Source organism: Neolamprologus brichardi, chromosome 15, assembly GCF_056152115.1.
Source record: "Neolamprologus brichardi isolate AB-2024 chromosome 15, ASM5615211v1, whole genome shotgun sequence".
In the NCBI taxonomy this organism is placed as follows: domain Eukaryota; kingdom Metazoa; phylum Chordata; class Actinopteri; order Cichliformes; family Cichlidae; genus Neolamprologus; species Neolamprologus brichardi.
Genome location: NC_142118.1, coordinates 36,559,901 through 36,582,300, shown reverse-complemented (window position 1 = coordinate 36,582,300; position 22,400 = coordinate 36,559,901). Strand labels below are relative to the sequence as shown.

At 41.4% G+C, this 22,400-nt stretch overlaps 2 protein-coding genes across 4 annotated transcripts in view; one reads left to right on the top strand and one right to left on the bottom strand.

Moving 5' to 3' along the window:
* Positions 1-978: 978 nt before the first annotated feature.
* LOC102791795 (uncharacterized) lies at positions 979-9,581 on the bottom strand. 3 transcript variants are annotated; one of them, XM_087852801.1, is made up of 12 exons: positions 9,190-9,581; positions 7,999-8,132; positions 5,280-5,389; positions 4,381-4,470; positions 4,237-4,283; positions 4,029-4,159; positions 3,780-3,861; positions 3,560-3,673; positions 3,256-3,345; positions 3,008-3,079; positions 1,842-2,019; positions 979-1,759 (listed from the first exon to the last, which is right to left on the bottom strand). In XM_087852801.1, the coding sequence occupies exons 1-12, from the start codon at positions 9,309-9,311 to the stop codon at positions 1,556-1,558; spliced, it is 1,374 nt and encodes a 457-aa protein (XP_087708927.1). In that variant the 5' UTR covers positions 9,312-9,581; the 3' UTR covers positions 979-1,555. The 3 variants fall into 3 exon arrangements, with proteins under 3 accessions (XP_087708927.1, XP_087708928.1, XP_087708929.1); XM_087852802.1 differs by having other exon boundaries at positions 5,280-6,445; positions 7,999-9,581; XM_087852803.1 differs by having other exon boundaries at positions 5,280-5,788; positions 7,999-9,581.
* Positions 9,582-10,070: 489 nt separating this feature from the next.
* Positions 10,071-22,400, top strand: part of xxylt1 (xyloside xylosyltransferase 1) — a 32,443-nt gene continuing 20,113 nt past the window's right edge. Inside the window, exons 1-3 of the mRNA XM_087852800.1 lie at positions 10,071-10,611; positions 12,029-12,656; positions 20,035-20,182. Of these exons, the coding sequence (XP_087708926.1) occupies positions 12,120-12,656; positions 20,035-20,182 (685 nt within the window). The 5' untranslated portion in view covers positions 10,071-10,611; positions 12,029-12,119. The remainder of the gene's footprint in view (positions 10,612-12,028; positions 12,657-20,034; positions 20,183-22,400) is intronic.

The window sequence follows — 22,400 nt, the reverse complement described above, 5'->3', positions numbered from 1 at the left end:
TACCAGGTTTTTCCAAAGGTAGCTGCACAGGCAGAGACCATCCTCACTCATTTCTGATGCACATTCAGTTATTTTGTTCTATATGCAGCCTAAAACAGTCAGACACCCACCAGTTCAGGGGAAAAAAAGCTTCAAGGGTTTAAGAATTAAATTACTTTTGACAAACAAGCACTTGCACCTGAGGTGGGAGGGGCTTATAAAGAATAGGTGCAGGAGAAAGGCTTTATCTACAAATATGAATTGTGGCACCCCCACCCTCTGTACAGTTCTAACTACTGCAAAGTAAGTGGTTGAGAGAAATAAAATAAATATATATATATATATAGATATAGATTTATTTATTACTGGCTGGCTCATGACTTCTCCACACCACTGCATGCATGCCTCTAATTTAGTACTTTTTGTTCATTAAATAAGGATGCGTCTCTGCAAACTTCCTATTCACACACAATGCACTGAGCTGTTTAATTCTCAGGCAAAGTCACTGTACATGGCAACAGTAAGCATGTATAGCAGGGGTCCCCAATCCCAGTCCACGAGGGCCGGTGTCCCTGCAGGTTTTAGATGTGTCTTTGATCCATCACAGCTGATTTAAATGGATAAATTACCTTCTCAACATGTCTTGAAGTTCTCCAGAGGCTGGTAATGAACTAATCATGTGATTCAGGTGTGTTGATCCAGGGTGAGATCTAAAACCATTTAACATTTATCCATTTAAATCAGCTGTGATGGATCAAGGACAAATCTACAACCTGCAGGGACACCGGCCCTCGTGGACTGGGATTGGGGACCCCTGATGTATAGTTTATCCCTCAGGTTTCAGTGGAAACAAACTCCATGAATGTAGAGATTAGGACTGAACCATAACGCGACAACACCTGAGTGAAGGTTAACAGTTGCCAGGCACCCAGAACATAACCACAGAATAAATCCCATCGTAGCAATTATTTTTCAAAATAAGGACCCTTGTGGCGCAACTTGACAGTTTACCCCAATTTTATTTGTGTCCTTTGGAAATTCTATTGCAGACAACATATTTCATTGTCACAACACATTTCAATCTACAATGTACAATAATAAAGGGTTGTAAATAGGTCAGTAGAGATGAAACACAGCTGGGTGTGTTACACAGTTAAAGCAAAACGGTTCGTTTGGAAAAAATAAAACGGTGAGTGGCAAACGACGAGCAGTGTGAACGAGGACAAAGTCCTGACCAGTAAAATATTTACAGATGCTGCGTTTTTAGAGGAAAACGCTGCGTATTCTACTGTCAGAAAGACAAACTCCAATAACAAAATCTTTAAAAAGTACAGCAATGACAATTTAAAACCAGGTTTCATGTTCTTCATATTTTAGTAATTGTTTCTTATATCTTTACAAAAGTTCTGCCTCCCCCTCCCCTCCGTACACCCCACTGCCTGCCCTCCTTTGCAGTGTTTCTACAGTTAAGACAAAATCTGTTTAACTTCGAGCGATCAGGCACAGACATATCGTGGCCTATATTAAAAATATAAAAAGGACAGTGAAAAGACGATGCTATCTGGTTTGGACGTTTCTAGTCGCTCATCTCCATGTCTTCCTGGTGGTGATCGTCTCCATTCAGTTTGGACTTTTTGGGGATTTGGCCCTCAGATCTCTCCATCTCCTCCTGGCTTTTCGGGGACGAGATGGAGTCAGAGTCGCTCTTCCTCTCGTCCTCCTCCTCCTCTCCTTTTTCGCTGTCGTAACCCTGCTCCTCCTCATCGTAGTCCCGAGTCACCTGTGCCGCATTTAATCATGTTAACGACGAGCAGAGTAAAGCATCCAGCCACCTGTCTCTAAACAGTGCCTGCTCTACATACCTTAACATCTCCTTTCTCGCTGTCGGACTTGCGGTCCCGATCTCGTTCTTTGTCTTTGCTCTTTTTTTTCTTACTGTTGGAGCGTTCGCGTTCGTCTCTGCTGCGGTCCCTGTCCTCCCTTCTGTCTCGGTCCCGTTCCTTCTCACGCTCCTTGTCCTTCTTTTTTTCTTTCTTGTGGCTGTAAAGATAACAAAAGTATTTTTAAACTGTGGCACTCAAAATTAAACTAGAAAAATTTGCATTTCCTGCGAAAATGCTGTGTGGATGCCGTAACGCTGAAGCTCTCTGCTGAAAATAGCTGAAAAGTTGTAAAAAAAAATTCTATGGTGGTGAAGAAACTGAAAATTCTGCTAAAAACAGGCGAAGAAGCAGAAATTTTTGCTGAAAAGTGGTGAAAAAAAAATGTTGCCGTGAGCATGACTCGAACCTGGCCCTCCTGGTCTCAAGGCGGTTACTCATCTCACTGAGCTAAACTCATTCTCACAAATAGGTGGAGAGACTGACAATTCTGCAGAAATGAGCAGAAGCTGCTGAGAATTGTTCTGATAAGAGGTGAATCTGCAGAATTTCTGCTGAAAACAGCTGAGATTTGTGCTGGTAAGAGGTGAAAAGGCTGAAAATTCTGCTGAAAAGAGGTGAATGAGCAAAATTTCTGCTGAAAAGAGATTTTTTTTTCTGAAAACAGCAGAAAAAACTGAAAATTTTGCTGAAAAGAGTTAAAAACGTTTAACTGTTAACTGAAAGAAATGTTGCCATAAGCGGGATTTGAACCCGGGCCTCCCAGTCTGAGAACGGCTGCTCATCTCACTGAGCTAAAACACAGCTCAGCCCGGCGAGCAGAAACAAGTGACCACATTGATAATGTGTTCCATTCATTTCAATGGGCAAAAATATTGTATAAAAAGCTTAATATTTTAAAAAGTATAATAGTTAAAAAGTACAAAAAGATATAGCAGGAATGAGCAGAAATAGCAGAATCTTGTGAAATTTGAATGGTGAAAATTGCACAAAAATTGTGGAAGTAGTTAAGCGGCAAAGAACGGAGAATAAAGCAACTTGAAGAATAAAGTATAAAGAATAAAGACAAACAGGAGCTCAATAGTGTGGATGCCTTTGAGGGCATCCACACAATGAACTTCATTGTACATCAGATGCAGAAAGCTCACCGTCTGGGGGACGGAGACCTGGAGACCCTTCTCTTAGGGGAGCGAGAAGCGCTGCGACTTCGCCTGTGTCTCCTGAGACACACAAAGGAGTAAAATAAGTAACATTCATAAAAACATCCTCATCATTTATTCAGGACTTTCTTGATTTTCTGCTGTCTATAGAAGAGTTGGAGCTTCTTGTCTTTCACACTGTAAATAGGCTCACCTGCATTTCATCATATTATCACACCGTATTCAAGACTACTCACCGACTAATGCTCCGAGACCTCCTGGCGCTGCTGTAGCTTTTGGGGGGAGTCTTGGATCTTTTCTTGGATTTCTCCTCCTTCCTCCTGTCTCTGTGCGAGATGAAAGCAAACGAAAACATTACCAAACATTTTCATCCCTGAAAAGTCTCAAAACCTGGAGCTGCCCACTGCCAACATTAAAAAACAAAACTCAAAAATATTTTTGACAAATTTCAATTTTGAAATGATCAACCTCTGGTCTCCAAGCACACTTTGAATGAAATGAAACACAGGAGCCATTTTGCTCCTCAGGATAACAGCTGACCTAGATCTACTGCGACGGCCTCGATCCCGGGAGTAGGACCTCCTCCTCCGTGGGCTCTTGGACCTCCTCCTGCTCCTTGAATGAGACCTACGCCGAGATCTGCTCTTCGAACGTCTGCTCAAAATAAGCAGCAGCACATTCACAAACAATTAATATTCAAAAATATACTAATTATGAAACTAAAAGGCTTCCCCCGACATTGCCATAGACGCATCTTTACCTGTGTCTTGAACGAGATCTGGTTCGTCTGCGCCGTGAACGCGAACGAGAGCGGGAATGTTTGCGCTTGTCGTCTTTCTTACCTGCAACAGTAAAAACAAAGTTATACATGTATTAAACATTTACTTACTGCTCTCTAAACATCAATAAACAGGTAAACTGAGAAGTAATTTCCGATAACACGTAATCTATATGAAGCAAGTATTTCTGGTACAGTTATATTTGAAGCATGCTTTGAAACCGCGCTCACTTCCTGGTTCAATAGCTGCAGAAATAAGAGACTGGGCCTCTCGGACTCTCTTCATGGCCTCTTCAATCTCCTTATTCGATGCGTCAGCCTTCAGCCCTGGACTCAAGTTCAATCCAGCTGCAAGGTTCAATCTGCAAATGGCATCAATTATTTAGACACTGCTCAAATAAATATGTATGCTGACTGTCTGTGTCTGCACTTTTCTTACTTGGGGTCCATGGATTGCATGAGCTTCAGGAAATCTGCGGAAAGAGCCTGGAAAGAAAGGAAGACAAAGATATTACTATGATTTTAAGAACTAAGGACTTTTTGCTTGAACTTAAACGGCGCTATGAAGGTAACTGATCCTCACCTGGGGGTTCATGTTCGGTCCGGGCATTCCCATAGCAGCCATCTGCTCAATGCTAGGAGCTCCAAGACCGCCAAATGGTGTCGCTCCCATCTGAAATGTTGAGCATAGACACTAGAATATACTGTAGAGGTAAAAAGCATAGCACGCTTTATTTATGTAACGTTTTGGAGGGGGGATTTTTTTAATAGGATACTTTCAGATGTACTGTTTTTATTATTTTCAGAGAATTGTGCTTTAGAAAGAAGACGGGTGCTTGCAAATGGGCCTAAGGCTTTTTGATGGATCAGAGAAAAGTGTGTTCAGCAGGCTCCAAGTGCCTGCTAGTCAAAATCTGTGGTCCAGTAGCTAAATCTGATCAAACCCGGCTTGGACAGTCTCAGTCGTTGTGTCCTTGTTGTCACCCGTTGCCTACTGGTGGTGGTCAGAGGACCCGGTGGTGCCAGTGTCCGGCAGCCTCGCCTCTGTCAGTGCGCCCCAGGGTGGCTGTGGCTACAATGTAGCTGCCATCACCAGTGTGTGAATGTGTGGATGTTTGTGTATAGTGTAAAGCGCTTTGGGGTCCTTAGGACCAAGTAAAGCGCTATACAAATACAGACCATTTACCAAATAGTAGCATTGCTAACTCTGAACCACCAGCAGCTTGTTTAGTTTGAATGTGCTTTTAGACATAAATGTTACCAAATATCTCCACCAAGAAGAAGAAAAAAAGCCTGCTGTGTGTTTGTTTATTGCAATAAGGCAGATTCATGCCCATTTCCAAGTTAAATTTTGATTGATGGCTGCAGAGAAGGTCGGAGCAATTTTAGAAAAGCATCAACATCTAAAATATCTCTTTTCCCTGATCAAATAACAGTTAAATATTATTGTTTGATATGTTATGTGAAAATGTAAAAACTCACAGATGCCAGAGGATTCGGCGTCGGAAGAAGGCCTCCACCGGGCATCATTCCTGCCACAGCATTGGCTGGAGCCAACAGCGACATAGCTTTAGATTCATCGGGAATGACTCCTGGAGGAAAAACCAAGAACATCTCAGTACATCTCCAAAGACGACGTCGACAACACTCAGACAAGACTTGCAGACAAGCCACCTCAGTCTAACTACACTGTAGTAAAAGAATGAAAAACAAAAATCCACTTTTTTTTGTCTTGTCTGTAAATCTTGAGCCCTGACTTTTGTTGTTGTTGTTGCTGTTTTGCTTTGTTGTGAATATGATTGTAGGATTAGCAGCTATAAGTTTCAAAGTCACAATACACACTGTGGTCAACACTGCCAAGATTTTATCACCTGTACTTGTTTTTTAAGTCATGAACCAAACGTAAGCAAGCACAGCCAGTTGTCCCGTGGGATGTGCTCTCAACTTTCATTAGATGTTTTATGAACAAGCGACTCGCGCCGGCTGCTTCGCTATAAAGCACACAAAAACATTGAGATACAGAAAACAAAGTTCATGATTTGGGTGTAGACACAAGGGTACATTTCAACATCACTTACCATTACCAATACAAAAAACAGAAAAGGCTTACTCATTTGACCTTTTCTAGCCTTTTTCTGGTGGGTTCTCTCTCTTTTTGTTTATTTTGTACAACCCCACCACAAAAAACACTTAACAACCAGGTAAAGTACTGCTAATCAAATACAGTACTGACAGGTTTTAGCCAACAGTATGTCACAAAAAATATAGTAAATAAACAATAATCTACACTGAACAATTACAGGCAGCAAAGGTAGTGATAAGAAAAATATTCCCAAAGCTGAAGAGAACCAAACGGTAAAAATGACAGAAAAAAAATCTCATGAGATGATCATCCATGGCTGTGCAATCTGAAAACAGGCTATTTTTTAATCTGACATGTTTCTTTACATTATGAAGGGAGGAGAGAGGGAGGGAGGGAGAGAGGGAGAGAGAGAGAGAGAGAGAGGGGGGAGACATGCACCCACGCACACCCACGCACACAACAGAAAGGACACTTGAGAAACAGGATAAGGCTGCAGAAGACAAAACTGTTGGTGGCATTTTCAGCGGGGCCTGGTAAATAGGGCTGGCTGAACCAGGAAAAAGAACTGTAAAACACAACAACAAAAGAAACACCACTGTTAAACGTGAGATTCACTCAACTCGTTCAGAGTCATGTTTGGAGAGGGTCAATTTAAAAAATTAAGTTAATAAAAATGCATTTTTACGGCAACATCAAGAGGCTTAAAACCATAATTATCTCTTGTGTTAGTCAAAGTTTGGAATGCAAATTTACAGTATAATAATGATAATATAGTAATAACAGTAATACAAGGCTTTGGGAAATAAAGCAAGTAAATGCCGAAGGCAGTTTCTGTGCTTATTATGACCAAAAGCCAAATTAGAATTAACTGCCACAACACCCGCTGGCCAAAACTCAGATGATGGCAAACACCTTCAAAAATCTAGTCTAGCATGCACAGCTGATTAGTTCTTCTATTTGGCATGCTTTGTGCTGGTGTAGGGATGTCCCGAACATTTTCTTTTATTGGTTTAAAGTCTGATTAGTGTTAACAAAAGGAAACAGACCCAAATCTTGATCCAGTATTCATATTTTCCCTTTAATGTAGCTGTGTGATAAGTTTCCAGCTAAAGAAATTTACATTAAAAAAAAGAAGAAAAAAAAAGTTCAGTTTGGAGACTTGTGTGTGTGTTTGAAGGGGATGGATTCAACATCCACACAGGTGTTTTCTCTTATTAGGCTGATCAGACCAGTTTTCAGGAGCTTCACCCTAACTCTTTTCCTGGTTTTCTTGCACCTACTGGCCTAGAGTTTGCGATCCAACCATCACAGCCCAACCCAAGCCGATCCTAAAAACATGATCAAATCAACCAATAACCGAAACACCTATGCGTACGTGCAGAGCATTTACTGCTATGTCACTGTGGTCTGATGGCTTTCACAGTATCTCAGACAACATTAAAACACATTGCTGCCGAATTTCAATTCGCAGAAGGTTAAAATATAAACAGAGGATCAGAAATGGTTCCGATATGTTTGGATTGCCTTGACACTATTCGACTTGCTCGGGGTATCCCTTATTTGGTGAATGCCTACTACATGACACACATTGTATCTGAGAATATAAAAAATCCTTTCAACATGTGAGGACATTAGATTTCCCTGCACCCTCCCAAATCCCCTAATTTGATTAAGCAGTTGTGAGGCTATTTTTTTTTTCAAAAAAAGATGCCTTGAACAGAGAGAAAAAAAAGTTAATATTTTACTGCAGAACAAGAGAGAGAAGGGGCTTGCGAGCCTGGTGCCATTATTTTTTCTAATCTCCTGATGGCATCAGAGGACCACTTTCAGCCAGCAAGGAAGGGGCTCTCTGCAAATGACTTGTCCACTATGAAAACCACAACACAAATAACAGAGAGAGAAGTTTACAGCTAGATTGTAAGACACAGACACAAATGTACATTTCCCTTTTACATACCTAGAAATGCCAAGCACTGAAAAGCTTAGCTGCTTTCTCATGGCAGTAGGAAAAACAGAAACCTCAATGTCTCTAGTGTTTGCAAGTCTAACAAATACACCTACGCATTATGACGTACGTTCAGAGATGACCACAGCCAAAGGAATAAAACAGACACCCACCTTCAGCGAAAGGGACCACGATCAAGGCTCTGTCCACGAAGACTGTGTTCGTCAGGTGTTGGGAAACTCCCACGGACTCAGCCTCAAGGAATTTTACAAAACAGACACGTGAAGTCACAGGCAAGGGAGAGTCACTGGAAGAAAATACAGATAGGTTGTGCAAAGAATACAAACAAGGGGAGACAACATGCCTTCTTCATACTCAGTCTGTGTCCACAGGGACAAGAAAGCACAGGAGTGACTCTTGTTCCCTGCATCCTCTGCATAGTACAACACAGTATCATCCAGAGGTGACACACAACCTTTTTCTTCAGCCATTTCTGATCCTGTTGCACTCCTTAGCACCACAGTATGAGGATAAAACTCAATACTGGTATAAAACTGGTGGCGATCAAATTTCAAACAGTTACTAAATTGTTACAACTACATCTACCCGGAAAATCACCTTCTTGATTATGTCATACCTGTCCAGTAGCCACGTGTAATTCAACAGAGAAAACACAACACAGAGAGAATTAAGGTAAGAAAACACTGTGCAGTGTGTACTGTAGCTCATTATTGTCCACTGTGAATCTAAACAAAGCATGCACCTAAGGAAATATTCCAATTTAGCTCAACCAGACGTGTAACCAAATGTCCCACTGCTCATTAAGAGTCATAATTAGTTGTTCTTTTGCACTGTCGCTGGTTTAGGATGCTAATCAACAGCTCATTTTATACGAAAAGCTGCCACATAAGTCCCACTTGAAATCAAAATAATTAGGAGCAACTCTGGTGATTATTATAATTAAGCCATTCATGCTTATTTCTCCCGTGTATATTTTTATGACTTTGTTTTCTGACGGAGAGATTACAGATAACTCGATAAACAGGATGTATAGCTGCCTACCGTGTATGTGTTAGATAACCGACTTACACAAACGATTACCAATTTTTTGATTGCTTAATCGACAAATGCGATAGTCAGCAGATGCGTATGGATGAAGAATTGAAGTATTGTTAAATACATGCATATCTAATTTGAGAGAAGCAAGTGCTGCCACGTTAACTAAAGACGCGGGAGCATTAGCATTAGCACTACCGTGCAGCGAGGCCTGCTCGATGCTGTAGGCCTCAGCAAGAGCCCCGCGTGAGCCGCCATAGATTGTGGAGGAGAGGATAATTTACCAGTTCATAATTCACAATACTCACTCGGGCGGGAACAGTTTGAGCTCCTCTATGGTTCCGAGGAATCCAAACAGAGTCCTCATTTGTTCGGACGTGGTACTCGGTGAAACGTTTGTCACCTGGATTACGTGCGTGTTGGAATTCATTTTTGCGAGTGCTATAGTCGAGCTAGCTATATGCTAGCAGCGTCCCCGAATCTTAAACAGAAAAGACAAAAAACTGTAAACGTTCACAACTACAAAAACATCAGGCGACCACAAAAGCTAGCATCTTCCCCAGAGATAGATGGTGGTTGTTTTTTTGGGGGGAGGATTTTGTTTTGTTTAGTTTTTTTTTCCTCCGGACAGCCCTACAACAGTGAGCACAGAACAACAATGCCACTGCCCAAACTGTCGTGAGGTTGCGTTGGATACTTCAGGTACTGTTTGTAGAATCGTACTTAATAATTTTTCCTCCATGTACAGTCGTCACAAGTTAATATACACTCATCATGGGCATTAATTTCATAATCATTTTTGGGCTTGTAATGACTTATTTGAACTGTCCTTTTATAACAACCAAACAAAAAAACAAACAAAAAGAATAGGGATGCACAAGTTTTAATTTATTTTGGATTTTCTCAAATCCACACAGGGTCAAAAATATATGCCGCACGTTTGATCTTTTCAAGAGATGGAGTAAAATTATATTGATCATAGTGGACTGCACTGTGTTACTAATAAAATTCTGGCACTTTGGTTTTGAAGGTGCAATCTAAGGTAGTGCACACAAATGTATTGATGCCTATCTCGAAATTAAATATTTTGAGGTAATTCTCAAAGTCTGTTGTGCTTTAATGTGATATATAAATAAACTTGACTAATGTTCTGTAAAATAAACGAAATAGTGTTTCATAAAGCTGAAACAAGAGAAATGCGCTGGAGAGTAAATAGCTCTATTTTTTCCCCACACCACATAAAGGCAACACGAGTCGGAATACGGCTGAAACCAGGTGGGTGTGTTTAAGGTTGTGTCACATGATTCTGTTGCTAGGCTGTTAGCTGGTGGCTTCTCCATCTGATGTTAGTGCATTCTCTTACCTCCTTACCCTAAACTATGCTATTATACACAAATCGTTTTCAGGCGACAGCGATTTGCGCATATACAGCGAAAATTTTAACAAGCAAACCCTGATTAATTCTCTTGATGTGTGTGCTGAATAATCATCGCTGTAGGGGCTGCTCAACGACCCACATCTAGGCACGTTGCTGGCTAGCTTAGCACCGGTTTTAGGCGGGATGTCAACAGGTTTCCGTAGTGTTTGTCTTGGTTTTATCTTTCAAAACGTGAGGAGGCAATTTAGTAAATGAGACAGAAGCTGCCACTTAAACCGAGGAGATCTCAGGACAGCTTGCTCCCTGGATAAGCTGATATGGTTGAACCACAGAGATCAAGAACATGAGACAGGCAAGTGGATGCACTTCTGTTTTATTTTGTATAATTGGGGTTAGAGTTGGTGTTTACATTGAATATAATCACTGTTTGCCCAACAACAATATTTAATTAGATTTATTTTCTTTATGTAATGCACTGATCCAAAGAATAACATGTTAAAATCAAGACACTCGCATAGATGAGCAGAGAATTATTAGCCCCTATATGAAGTATTTTGCCTTTTTAAGTATTTTCCTAAGTGCTGTTAAACAGGACAAGGAATTTTTAGCAAGCATCCTAGTTTTATTTGGGATGTCTACATGATCTTACTTTAACAAACAACTACCGGGGTCAAAATTAATAGCTCCTTTGATGATAATAGTCTTTTTTTGGTGGTAATAGTGTGTTGTAGCAGCCTATTCTTCTCTTTGGTGAGTTTCTAGATTTTGATGGTCTTTTGGCATGGACTTTGGTCTTCAGGCTTTGTGCAGACCAGCCTGTAATGTTTACTTCGGTGCTCTAGTTTCTTCTCATCTGACACGCTTCTACTATGCATAATCTTTCTTCGGGTTATTCTTAGTACACTTCAGTCTGTCTTAAGGATATCTGTTCATCCGAAGTCAAGTTTTTCTTAATCTTCAACCTTGCAGTCCAATTCCTTTGCAGGGTTCTGCTGATTTTCTTCTTTGAGAATACAATTCCCAACTTGGCTAAGTCATTCACTCGTGCCTTGGCAGTTGTTCTGGGGTCTTTAGACACATCTCTCACTTGTTTTCTTTCCAGAGTCTTTGAAACCTTTCACAGGCTGCCAGGCTTGTTCTGTACTCTGTGACTCTCTTTGAATGTTTTGATGCAACTTCTCACTTTTCTGTTTCTTCACAGTTGAAAACACTGTGATAACTTTGTGTATCCATCTCCTGCTTTGTTTAGAACAATTCTTTTTCTAAATGATAAACTGATTTTGTTTGTTTTTGGCGTGATGCTTTCTCAACTGACAGCACTGTTGTGTCACATTGACGAGCCTCAGTTTGAGCATTACAAAGTTAAAGCACAACAGTGGTTTGTGGTATGGTCAGTTTTTCAGGGGGCTAATATTATTGAAATATAATAATGCCGCCCAACACACAGCCAAAGCAAACGCCTCTAGCCCCTGGACTCTACTCCGGATCTTGCTGCGTATCCCAGGATTGGAATAGCAGTGCTCAAGCGCCTTGAGGCGACTGTTGTTGTGATTTGGTGCTATATAATTAAAAATGGAATTAAATTAAAAGGAAAAACATTCAAAGATGAATTTATAAGACCATGGAATAAAGATCTTTTAATGGCTTAGCCAGAATAGATCATCAATCATAATGCTTCACTTAGATTTGGCTGATAGGTGATATTTAGTTTCATGGTTCACGCCAAAGCTTAAAACTAAAGCAGATGTTTGTTTTTGTTACTCTTGCAGGAGATTGTGGAAAATCTATGAAATCAAAGATCATGAAATGCTGAAAATCTTCCCACTCACGCTCCCGTTCTCATGACGCCAGCAGGGAGGTATGGGCTTCTCAAGGGTAGTAGCCAGAATCATGGGTAGGATCAGTACATTCAGGTCCTATCAGCTGGTGCTTCTGCTGGCTGCTGCACTCGCTGTTGTAGCTTTTTACTACTTTGGCTCAGAGAGGCAGAATTTCTCCAGCACCACAAAGAGGATCAAGCAGACCCAGGCCAGTCACAACACCAACAGAAACGATGCAGACCTCACCGTGGACACCAGGCTCTCGCACCCGGACGAGCCGAAGGAGCAAGGACGGGAAGAGCGAGGCGTAGGAGAAGACGGCGACGCTTTGACGTCCAGGGAAGCGGACAGTGAGGCTGGTTTCCAACATTACCACGTGCTAATGATGTTCACCAAAGTGGACAAGAGCCGGAGCTTGCAGGATAAATTCCGAGTGGCCATGCTGTCCATGGTGAAACACGGACACTTCTTGGAAGGAGAGGTGTTGGTTCTCCACTTTGTGAGTGACCAGGCCAGCCAAGAACTGGGCAAGAGGATGCTGCTGGAGCTTTTCCTTGACACAACGTTTAAATACGAGGTATTTCTCGACACTCACTCCAGTAAATGCCGTTAACTTATTTAGTAGTGTTTCTGACCAAGTACCTATTTATTTAGACATATTAGTTTGTTAATAACAAAACAAAGGAGTAAGTGATTTATGCAGTTAACACTTGACAGACAGACTGCGTTCAGCTTGATTTATATTTCTAAGATATCTCTATTTCTAATAGTGAGGGAAAAATATGTTTATGTAAATTCTTCTTGTGGGTAACAGATCCTATTTTTAGAGCCCAAAATGCTCATGATCCACACACACTTTCTGGGAAGGTTTTATATTTTTGCATTGAATGAGTGAGAAGGATTTTTTGTTTTAAAGGGAGCTTCTGATAGAAATGTCTAACTTTTGTAACACCTTGACTAATCTCTGAATAGAGCTGGTGCACTTCCTGTGAAGCTACTTGACCTTTTAATCAAAAATCCTTCCGGTTAAGAAACGCATTGGCTGTACTTGCTATTTACAGTTGAAACACAAGGGGGCAGTGTTTTCCTGCCAAGCTGATGCCTCACACATGGGACTATCCCTCCCTTATTGTGTTCTTCCTGCCAAAAAACAGGATTATTTCCCCCCCTCTTGTGCTCTTTCTGTTACATGCATATTTTACCCACTTTCTCCTGCTTTGTATTTCTCACAGAGCACACCATCATAAACTGGCTTACAAACTACAATCTCCCTTTTCAGATCTTCCTCGACAGGCAGGGCCTCCTTTCTCAGGAATGTCTCATCTTATAAAACCTCTGCTGTGGATGTTCCACTGCTCTTTTATCTCAGGCTGATCGCATTCCTGCTGGGATTGGTCAGGGATCTGCTCGGCTTGGGATCTTGGCAGTTTAGTGGCTGCAGGTTGGATCGGATCCCGTTCAGATGATTCTTTTGCAATCAGACCGTACTCAGACTTTTCTAGTGGATAAGTTTTACTATGCAGAGCTAAGTCCTCAGAGGAGTGCTGCATGAATATTAGAAAAATGTTGTGTCAAAAACCCATTTTTGGTTATATTTGCTTAAAGCATTAGCAGGGACTTGGTCAGACAAGAGTTCCTCTGTGTTGGTGCGGAAATGCTAAACCTGACTGTGGGTATTTTCTTTTCCTTTTGCATTTACTATTTCTGTCACAATTCTATGTCCTTCTTACTGTAGAGATCCAGTTGTGTGCTAAAGTCTTGAGCCACCACTCATATCTTTATATTTGGCTTGGAAAATGGGTGCATGGATTCATTGAAACATGTGCAAACACACATGGAAGTACAGCATAGAAGGGAAAAACAATTCCAATGAGCTTCAAAGTCAGTATTTGTTGATCTTCAAAGCAGACTGAACTCACTTGGGTGAGTTTTCTTCCCATTTCTGTAAGTAGACTTCAGGAATAGTTCTCCAGGCTTCTTAAAGGACATTCCGAGTTCCTCTTTGTTCTGTTCCCTGTCAACCCCACACTGCTTCAATAATGTTAAGGTCTGTGCTCTGCGGAGGCCAATCGATGACTGATGTGTTTTTCTCTCCATGTTTGCTTTTATTCCATTAGCAGTGTGTTGGGGATCGTTGTCACGCTGAAAACTGAAGTTGCCAATCTGAGACTTCACAGATGATTTTTAGTGGTGGAGCAAAGTCTGATGCACTTTTCTGCATTCACGATTCCATCACTTTTTGACAAGATCCCCAAAACCTTCGCTTGAAATGCAGCTCCACTGTTGTACGTCTCTCCTGATCTCCTGCTTTTCAGTCCAGTTCTTGTGTAATTTGACGTATGTCAGCCTTTTCCTGTTCCTTTCATTACAAACGGCTTCTTGACAGCCACGCTTCCACTGAGACTGTTTGTGATCAGGCTTTAGTAAACAGTAGACGGATCGACTAAGCACCAGATCCATGTCTCAGGTCCTGTTTCAGGTCTTTTCTGCTTTGTTTTTTCCCTTTTAGACGTGACTTTCAGATATTGTTCATCTGCTGTGCACAGATTTTCAGGCCTCTTCCCCAAATCTGTAATTATCTCAAACATCTCTGGCTTGCCACGCATGCTTCATGCTCCTCTCTCCCCTGGTTTCCTCTCAGTATGCTCTCACGTGAAGACGTTTCTGTACTTTCTGTACTGCAGTACCCCCTCACCTTTAGTCTGATGTAAACACGTCTTGACAGTGCTTTATGTTGTTGTTTTTTTAATCTAAGTTACACGCTCCATACATTCAAAGTCGTTTTTTGTTTTCATCAGTCTCATAATATCATTCCAGACCAGCGATTTAAAAACCAAAAACATGTTTCTAGATCATGAATCATAAAACGGCCGTCTGCCGTCACCGCCGCGAGTACAGCCGCTGTCTCTCCTGCTTAGAGGCAGCGGCAGAAACGTATACCAGCAGTTTAGTTGGGACAGAGACTCCTCGGGGTCTGACAAGGGCAGTGCTGACATCCTTGTCTGCTCATCTTGAGGCTCATTCCTGTTAATGATTTAACTTTAAGGAGCACGAGGATTAGATAAGTATGTATTTTAGGCTACATTGCTTCCCAGCAGCAGCACATTAAATGACCCACTTGACATTTGCAGCAGAGAGACTGCAGAGTCACGCTGCCTAGAGGTTACACACTTCACTCCCTCACCATATTTCATGGAACTCACTTGAGCAGTGTCTCATGCAGTGCTGACAGCTCACAGGAATTAAGCAGTGTTGTGATATAATTCCTGGGTTAATATCTGCGTGCTAATGGCAGTGTTTTTGTGTCGGAGCCATTGTACAATATGTTAGTATTCTGCAGCTGATAAGAGGACATAAAAGGCAATAAAAAGTCGCTCAGGAGGATCCAGGAAACACAAGATCAACTCATTTAATAAAACTCAAGAAGGCTTTTTGAGGTCACTGATTTCTATTTATCCTGTAAAGTTCAGGTTCAAGGACGAGTTTAATGTCTCATATTCCTGAAGTTAACGTCATACTGACAGAGACTTTTGTGTCCACGTTATTAAATCCAGTTTGTAAGCATCCATCCTCCATGTTTATGTTACATATGTTCATCATTTCTCTAGCTTTTCATTCAAAAACATGTTATTGCTCATATATAAGCGCAAAGTCCGAATCTTTTCCAGCTCTGTGCTCTCTGAAGGGAGCGCTGCTCGAGTCAGGCCACAGGAGTCAAAAAAGGAACTTTTGCTCAGTCCTGGCACGCCTTCAAAAGCAACACGGCGGCTGCCAAACACGTCCAGCCTTTCAAGTCCACTGCTAATATTACTCGATCAACTGATGTTTGAAAACATCAGAGCTCGAATGATGTGCTCGAGTTTCTCTGCTTGGTTTTTGTCGGTCAAACAAAAGTGAAAACTCTGGTTTTCCATTTATGTGCCACAGGTAAGATTTATGAGTCCGAGTGTCAGGATAAACCTGCACAGCAGTGTGAAGTTTTGGGGCTTTGAAAGTTGGAACTGGGTGTGTTGCAAAAATAACTCCGGTTCATTAAACCAGGACACAGTATTTTAGTACTTTCACATAAGCCCGCACTGGGAATTGATAAGGTTTCCCTGTACCAATATAGATTACCTGGGAATTTTATGACCTTTTTCTTTCCTTTTCTTCACAAATCCACCTGAACAATACATTTAACCCCTTAACTCTTTACCTCCTGAAAGCCTCTCGGCCTTCTGAGGCTGCGTCCACACAAACCCGGATAGATTTGAAAACGCTTCACGTCCACACTATCGTTTTCAGTCGTTTTCAGAGTTGTGCGTTCACATTGAAACGGCCGAAGACGGTTACGTTCCAGTCCTGCGCATGTGTGATAGTGGTGTGTGGATCAATATTGAAATATTGATTCTTCCTATGCCAGTAATTTATGTTCCAGAATCAATTCTCACATTAAAATATCGATATTTTAGTACTTTGGGATAAATTTGTAGTTTTTCATTAACAGGAACACAGTGGAAAGAAACTTTATCATTCAGATCGTCTAAATGGGAAGGAACTACTTCCTCTTCCGCCTGTCATAGTCATGTGCGAAATACAGCTGTATAAATTTGTGGCGCCCTGGCATGCGCACTCACAACAATGGCTGAGCGTAAACAGAGTCATGTGTGGACGTATTTTACCTCCACAAACAGCCGAGACGTGGTTTGCGATACATGTGGCAAGAAAGTGAGGTGTTGTGGCAACATCACTAACCTCGTCAAACACCTCAGAGTAAATCATATCACAGAATATGACGAGTTTATGTTGAGGCGAACTGAAGAGGAGGAGGACAGGTGCTGCGAGACAGACGTCTCTCACAGAGTCCTTTAGTGCTGCAGGCAGGCAACGTGTTCAAATAGCACAACTTCAGGTTTTTTATTTCTATATTATTTTTCTGCATCATTAAGCTATAAGAACAAGTAATGTAATCATTATGACGCTATATTATTATATTATTATAATTACATAATGCAATTTATATATTGTATTATTAAATACATTGAAACATTAAGTTTTTGTACAGAGTATCGGTATCGTATCAGTATCGTCGATACCGCCCTGGATTTTACTTGGTATCGGATCAGAAAGTAAATCAGTGGTATCGCACATCACTAATGTGTGAAACGCAAGAAGATTCGACCTGCCTCATTTCTGTCAGCCGCTTATTTACTTTCCGGCTCTTTGAAACGTGGCGGCAGAATGTCGAGGAAAAGCACCGAGTTTTTAAAATGGACTAACAATGAGGTGGAGTTGTTGCTGCGAGTAACACGAAAGTACAAAGTTGCAAAAGCGAGTGAGAATTAAAGAATTTGAAGAAAAGCTATCTGGAGCATGTACAGATATTAATCTTTAATAGGGCTAAGCAACTGCTGTATAACGCCCTCTGCTAGCTTAGTTTAATTGGTCACATGACTGCATCATATGACTAACATGTGTCATTGTTTTAGAAAGTCTGCGTTTTTGCCGTCCACACTGCAACGCGAAAGCACCGTTTCCAAATGTATGCGTTTTCACGAGCGTTTTCAAAATGCTGTGTTTTCCATCAGCCAAAACGCCGTCTCAGTGTGGACGGGAGGCCAAAACGGAGAGAAAACCCAGAAACTATACTAATGGACTAAAACTACGTCTTTGATGTATGCTGTGGAGTCAGAGGTCATCAAATATCGTCTGTATGTTGAAAACAGTTAAACCTTTAATTCCTTTAGTGGGAAAAACACTATACAGCTCCTTTAATCTGTGACCTCAGTGAATGCTGATAGATTTAAGGTCTCAGTCAATGCTTTCATGTCGTATTCAATGTAATTGTAACTGTAAATTATGATGGGGGATGCTTTAGGGCAGGGCTACCTTAGGATGTATTATTTATTTGCTCAGTCCTGTCCTTGTTTTGCTCTGTTCAGCTTTAAAACGGCAAGTTATCGACAGATGAAATGTTCTGCCTGAAGCTTTAAGATTTCAGTTTTATTTATATTGTCAACTCACAACAACAGTTGCGTCAAGGCTTTTTATATTGTAGGGTGAAGAGCCTACAATATTAGAGAGAATAGAAAACCCCAACAATCAGGGGAGACTCTGAGCAAGCAACTGGCAACAATAGGAAGGAAAAACTCCCTTTTAACAGGCAGAAACCTCTAACGGGACATCATGGGAGAGAGCTGAAATTGCTAATTGAATCATTGAATCATTAATCAGGATAAAATGCAAAAGTATAAACACAAAGAGAGAGAAAAGAGGTGAGTAAAGAAGCACTCAGTAGCTCGTTGGAAGTCCCCTAGCTTCTTAAGCCTGTTGCAGTATAACTAAGGGAGGGTTCAGGGTCACCTGATGCAGTCTTAACTATATCCGTTATCAAAGAGGATCATTTTAAGTCTAATCTTGTAAGAGAGTGTTGTTTCCTAAATCCAAACTGGGAGCCCGTTTCATTTTTTTTTAAAGAGAGAAAAAAAGGACCTGATCTCTGAAGGCTCTGCTTACTATTCTACTTTAAAAACCTCTATGCACGTTGTCTAACCCTGCAGTAATCAATGCACAAGTCCCGGTAATTGCAACGGGTTAAGACGTCTTTTCGCCACACTGACACGTGTCTGGCCTTAACAGAAAGTAGCCCAGCCCAAGTCGACTTACTTATTTTTCCTCCTGCAAGAACACTTTAATGATAATCACTACTTAGTGTATTTTTTTTTTTTTAAATCCTCTTGCCCTAATCTGTAGAGATATCTACTGTACAAGATGTTGTGGGATTTGAAGCTCTCAGAGGCAGCATGAAGGGAAACTTGGACATAAGAAGGCAGCACTTAATGGAATTTGGGTCGTGGACTGGTGCAGCTGTTTGCAGCCATCGTCTGAAATGAAATCACCAAAACGGAAAGATTTCAGCAGAACTTGTGAGCCTTGAGTTTACAGAGAATTTCCATAGTGGAGTCAGCGTTACTTCATTTAGCTGTGTAAAAACTATAACTTCTCTCAGCCAAACCGATTTACTCAGGAACAAATAAAATACTAAAAAAAGCCAAACAATAACATTTTGAAGTTATCTAAGTGACTTATATATATTTAACCTGAGTAGCGAAAGACAGCAGTGGGTTTGAAAACGATTTGTCAGGGAGTCCGGTGCTCTCACGGCTCTAGTTAGCCTAGCCCCCGGCTAGCTATCGAGCTAGTGGGTAACAGACGTCTCCGAAAACGTCGGAGCGCTTTCGAAAATATGTGGTGTCTTGATAAACTGAGCAGATATTTGAGGTTTACACAGCTACATTCTCGCCTGAAAATATGTTAAACGTTTATTTTGTGACCCAGAAAGAATAATAAGAGTAATATTAAAACTAACTAGCTGCCGCCATTGTTGGAAACTCAGCTGGGCCGCGCTATGAATTCTGGGACACAGCTTCTTCTTCTTCGGGGTTTAACGGCAGCTGACATCCTTGTACATGCAGTGCTGCCATCTTCTGTTTCAGTCCGTTATTACACTCTTAAATCCTACTACTTATTCCTGCGTCTTTTGTGATCTTACAAAGCTTCAAATGACCCGTCGACTATTAAATCAGTCGTCGACGATTTTGATAGTCGACGTAATCGTGACTAGTCGACTAATCGTGGCAGCTCTACTTCACATTAGCTCAAGTCCAGATCTTCTGCTTAGAAAATATCCCGTGCAGCCCTGATCCTTACCACAGTCCGTAGCTCAGCATTGCTCACTGCTTTAAGTATTTGTCATAATTTAGTCCAAATAGCTTAGTGTGCTGTAAATGGATTTCAGTATGACATAAACATTTGAGTAGACAGTTACCGACACGGTAAGCGGGGGAAGTTAAAGGTGATGAGCTCACTAAACCTGTCCAATGCAGACAGTGGCCTCAAGCTGCACCAGTTGTTGAAAACAATATTATTTTCCCAGCTTTCTTTCACGACTCAATTCTGTTCATATTTTCCTGCAGGTGGTGTTTCATGACGTCGTGGCTCTGACTCAGAAGCTCTTCCCTATTGTGGAAGCCATGCAGAAGCATTTCAGCGCTGGCTCCGGAGCCTATTACAGCGACGCCATCTTCTTTCTGTCCGTAGCTATGCATCACATCATGCCTGAAAGTAAGACGTGGAACATTTTATCCCATTTAGTCCCTTTAGTTCTTATCTTATCTGACAGCAACCGTCCCCTCAGTTATTACTTTGTTCCTTTGCTCGAGGAGGGAAATGTACATAACAGATCATGTTTCACATATAGAGCTGCAACGATATGTCAAAAAAGTCTGCGTTAGTTCTCTGGCGTACCGAGCTTTAAATAAACTCGGTCACTCACTTCTTCAATTTGCTGGTGCGCAGCTGGAAAAAAGCAGGTTGGGCAGGTATATAACATGCACGTGGCATGCTGCAGAGGCCCTGGGGAGTGAGGAAGGAAGGATGTGCTCTGTCATTACTGTCCATACCGGTGCCTCCTGTGTGGGTGCTGACTGTGGGCAGAGATCTCTTCTGTTGTGCACTGTTGTGGATCACTTCAATGGATGTGCAGCATGGGGCATGCAGTAGAGATCAACAATAGAGAACAGCTTACATTTTTCAAATGTTTTCAACGTTTCCAGTTTAAATTTACCCTAACATGAACAAGAGGGATGAAGCTGAAGCGTGTTCAGCTTGATGGTTGGTGATGGCAGTTGTTCAGGTGAAAGCTTGAAGAGATAAAAGTAATTTTAAGAGATGTCGTTCATCCAACTGTCTAATTTTTACACTGCTCAAACTTTAAAGCGAATAATTCAAATAACAAATAAAATCTCGCTGGAGATCGTGTCCTTAAAGCGCTTATCGATCGACCATGTGTTGCACGTCTGCTCTGTGTGCCCACGTGGTCACACATTTCTATTTAAAGAATGCTTTTATCTAGAAAGGGCATAATGTGGTAGTTTTGGGACAGGTGGGGGTGAGAGTATGTGATGCACAAAGCTACAGCAGGGTTGTTTTCTAGGCACCGGTCTTTGATGTAACTGTTTCCCTCATCACTGGGCGAGATAAGCAGCAGACAAAGAAGCTTCTGATTAGTGGCACGAGTGTGAAGGATGGACGTTTTGTCAGATTTGTTGCTGTTTTCAAAAGAGAATTCATGGAGGAAATTGTCAGCACTATGACACGTTCCTGTACACAGCCTGAATATGAAAATGTTTCATCAGCGCATATGAGAAATGCAAAATGTTTTTGAGGTCCTTATGTTCATTTTTATTAATTTAGGTACAGGTTACGCCACACTGATGCTACAGTAGAATAGCATAACAAAGAATTCATGATTCAATTCAATTCAATTCAATTTTATTTATATAGCGCCAAATCACAACAAAAGTCGCCTCAAGGCGCTTCATAGATACAGAGAAAAACCCAACAATCATATGACCCCCTATGAGCAAGCACTTTGGCGACAGTGGGAAGGAAAAACTCCCTTTTAACAGGAAGAAACCTCCGGCAGAACCAGGCTCAGGGAGGGGCGGGGCCATCTGCTGCGACCGGTTGGGGTGAGAGAAGGAAGACAGGATAAAGACATGCTGTGGAAGAGAGACAGAGATTAATAACAGATATGATTCAATGCAGAGAGGTCTGTTAATACATAGTGAGTGAGAAAGGTGACTGGAAAGGAAAAACTCAATGCATCATGGGAATCCCCCGGCAGCCTACGTCTATTGCAGCATAACTAAGGGAGGATTCAGGGTCACCTGGTCCAGCCCTAACTATATGCTTTAGCAAAAAGGAAAGTTTGAAGCCTAATCTTGAAAGTAGAGATAGTGTCTGTCTCCTGAATCCAAACTGGAAGCTGGTTCCACAGAAGAGGGGCCTGAAAACTGAAGGCTCTGCCTCCCATTCTACTGTTAAATACTCTAGGAACAACAAGTAGGCCTGCAGAGCGAGAGCGAAGTGCTCTAATAGGGTAATATGGTACTACAAGGTCATTAAGATAAGATGGGGCCTGATTATTTAAGACCTTGTATGTGAGGAGCAGGATTTTGAATTCAATTCTGGATTTAACAGGAAGCCAATGAAGGGAAGCAAAACAGGAGAAATATGCTCTCTCTCTCTAGTCCCTGTCAGGACTCTTGCTGCAGCATTTTGGATTAGCTGAAGGCTTTTCAGGGAGTTTTTTGGACATCCTGAACCTGGACATCAAAACCATGTTGCATGTTCTCCTTGTAAGTGTAGCATGCAGGTCATTAAATGCCTTGAAAACAGATCTATGTGTTCTCTGTCCTTTGAGAATAGGCGAGAAATAAAATTGCACAATGGAAAGCTGTTAATTAATGACAAGGTTCCTAAACACTTGTTGTGTTTA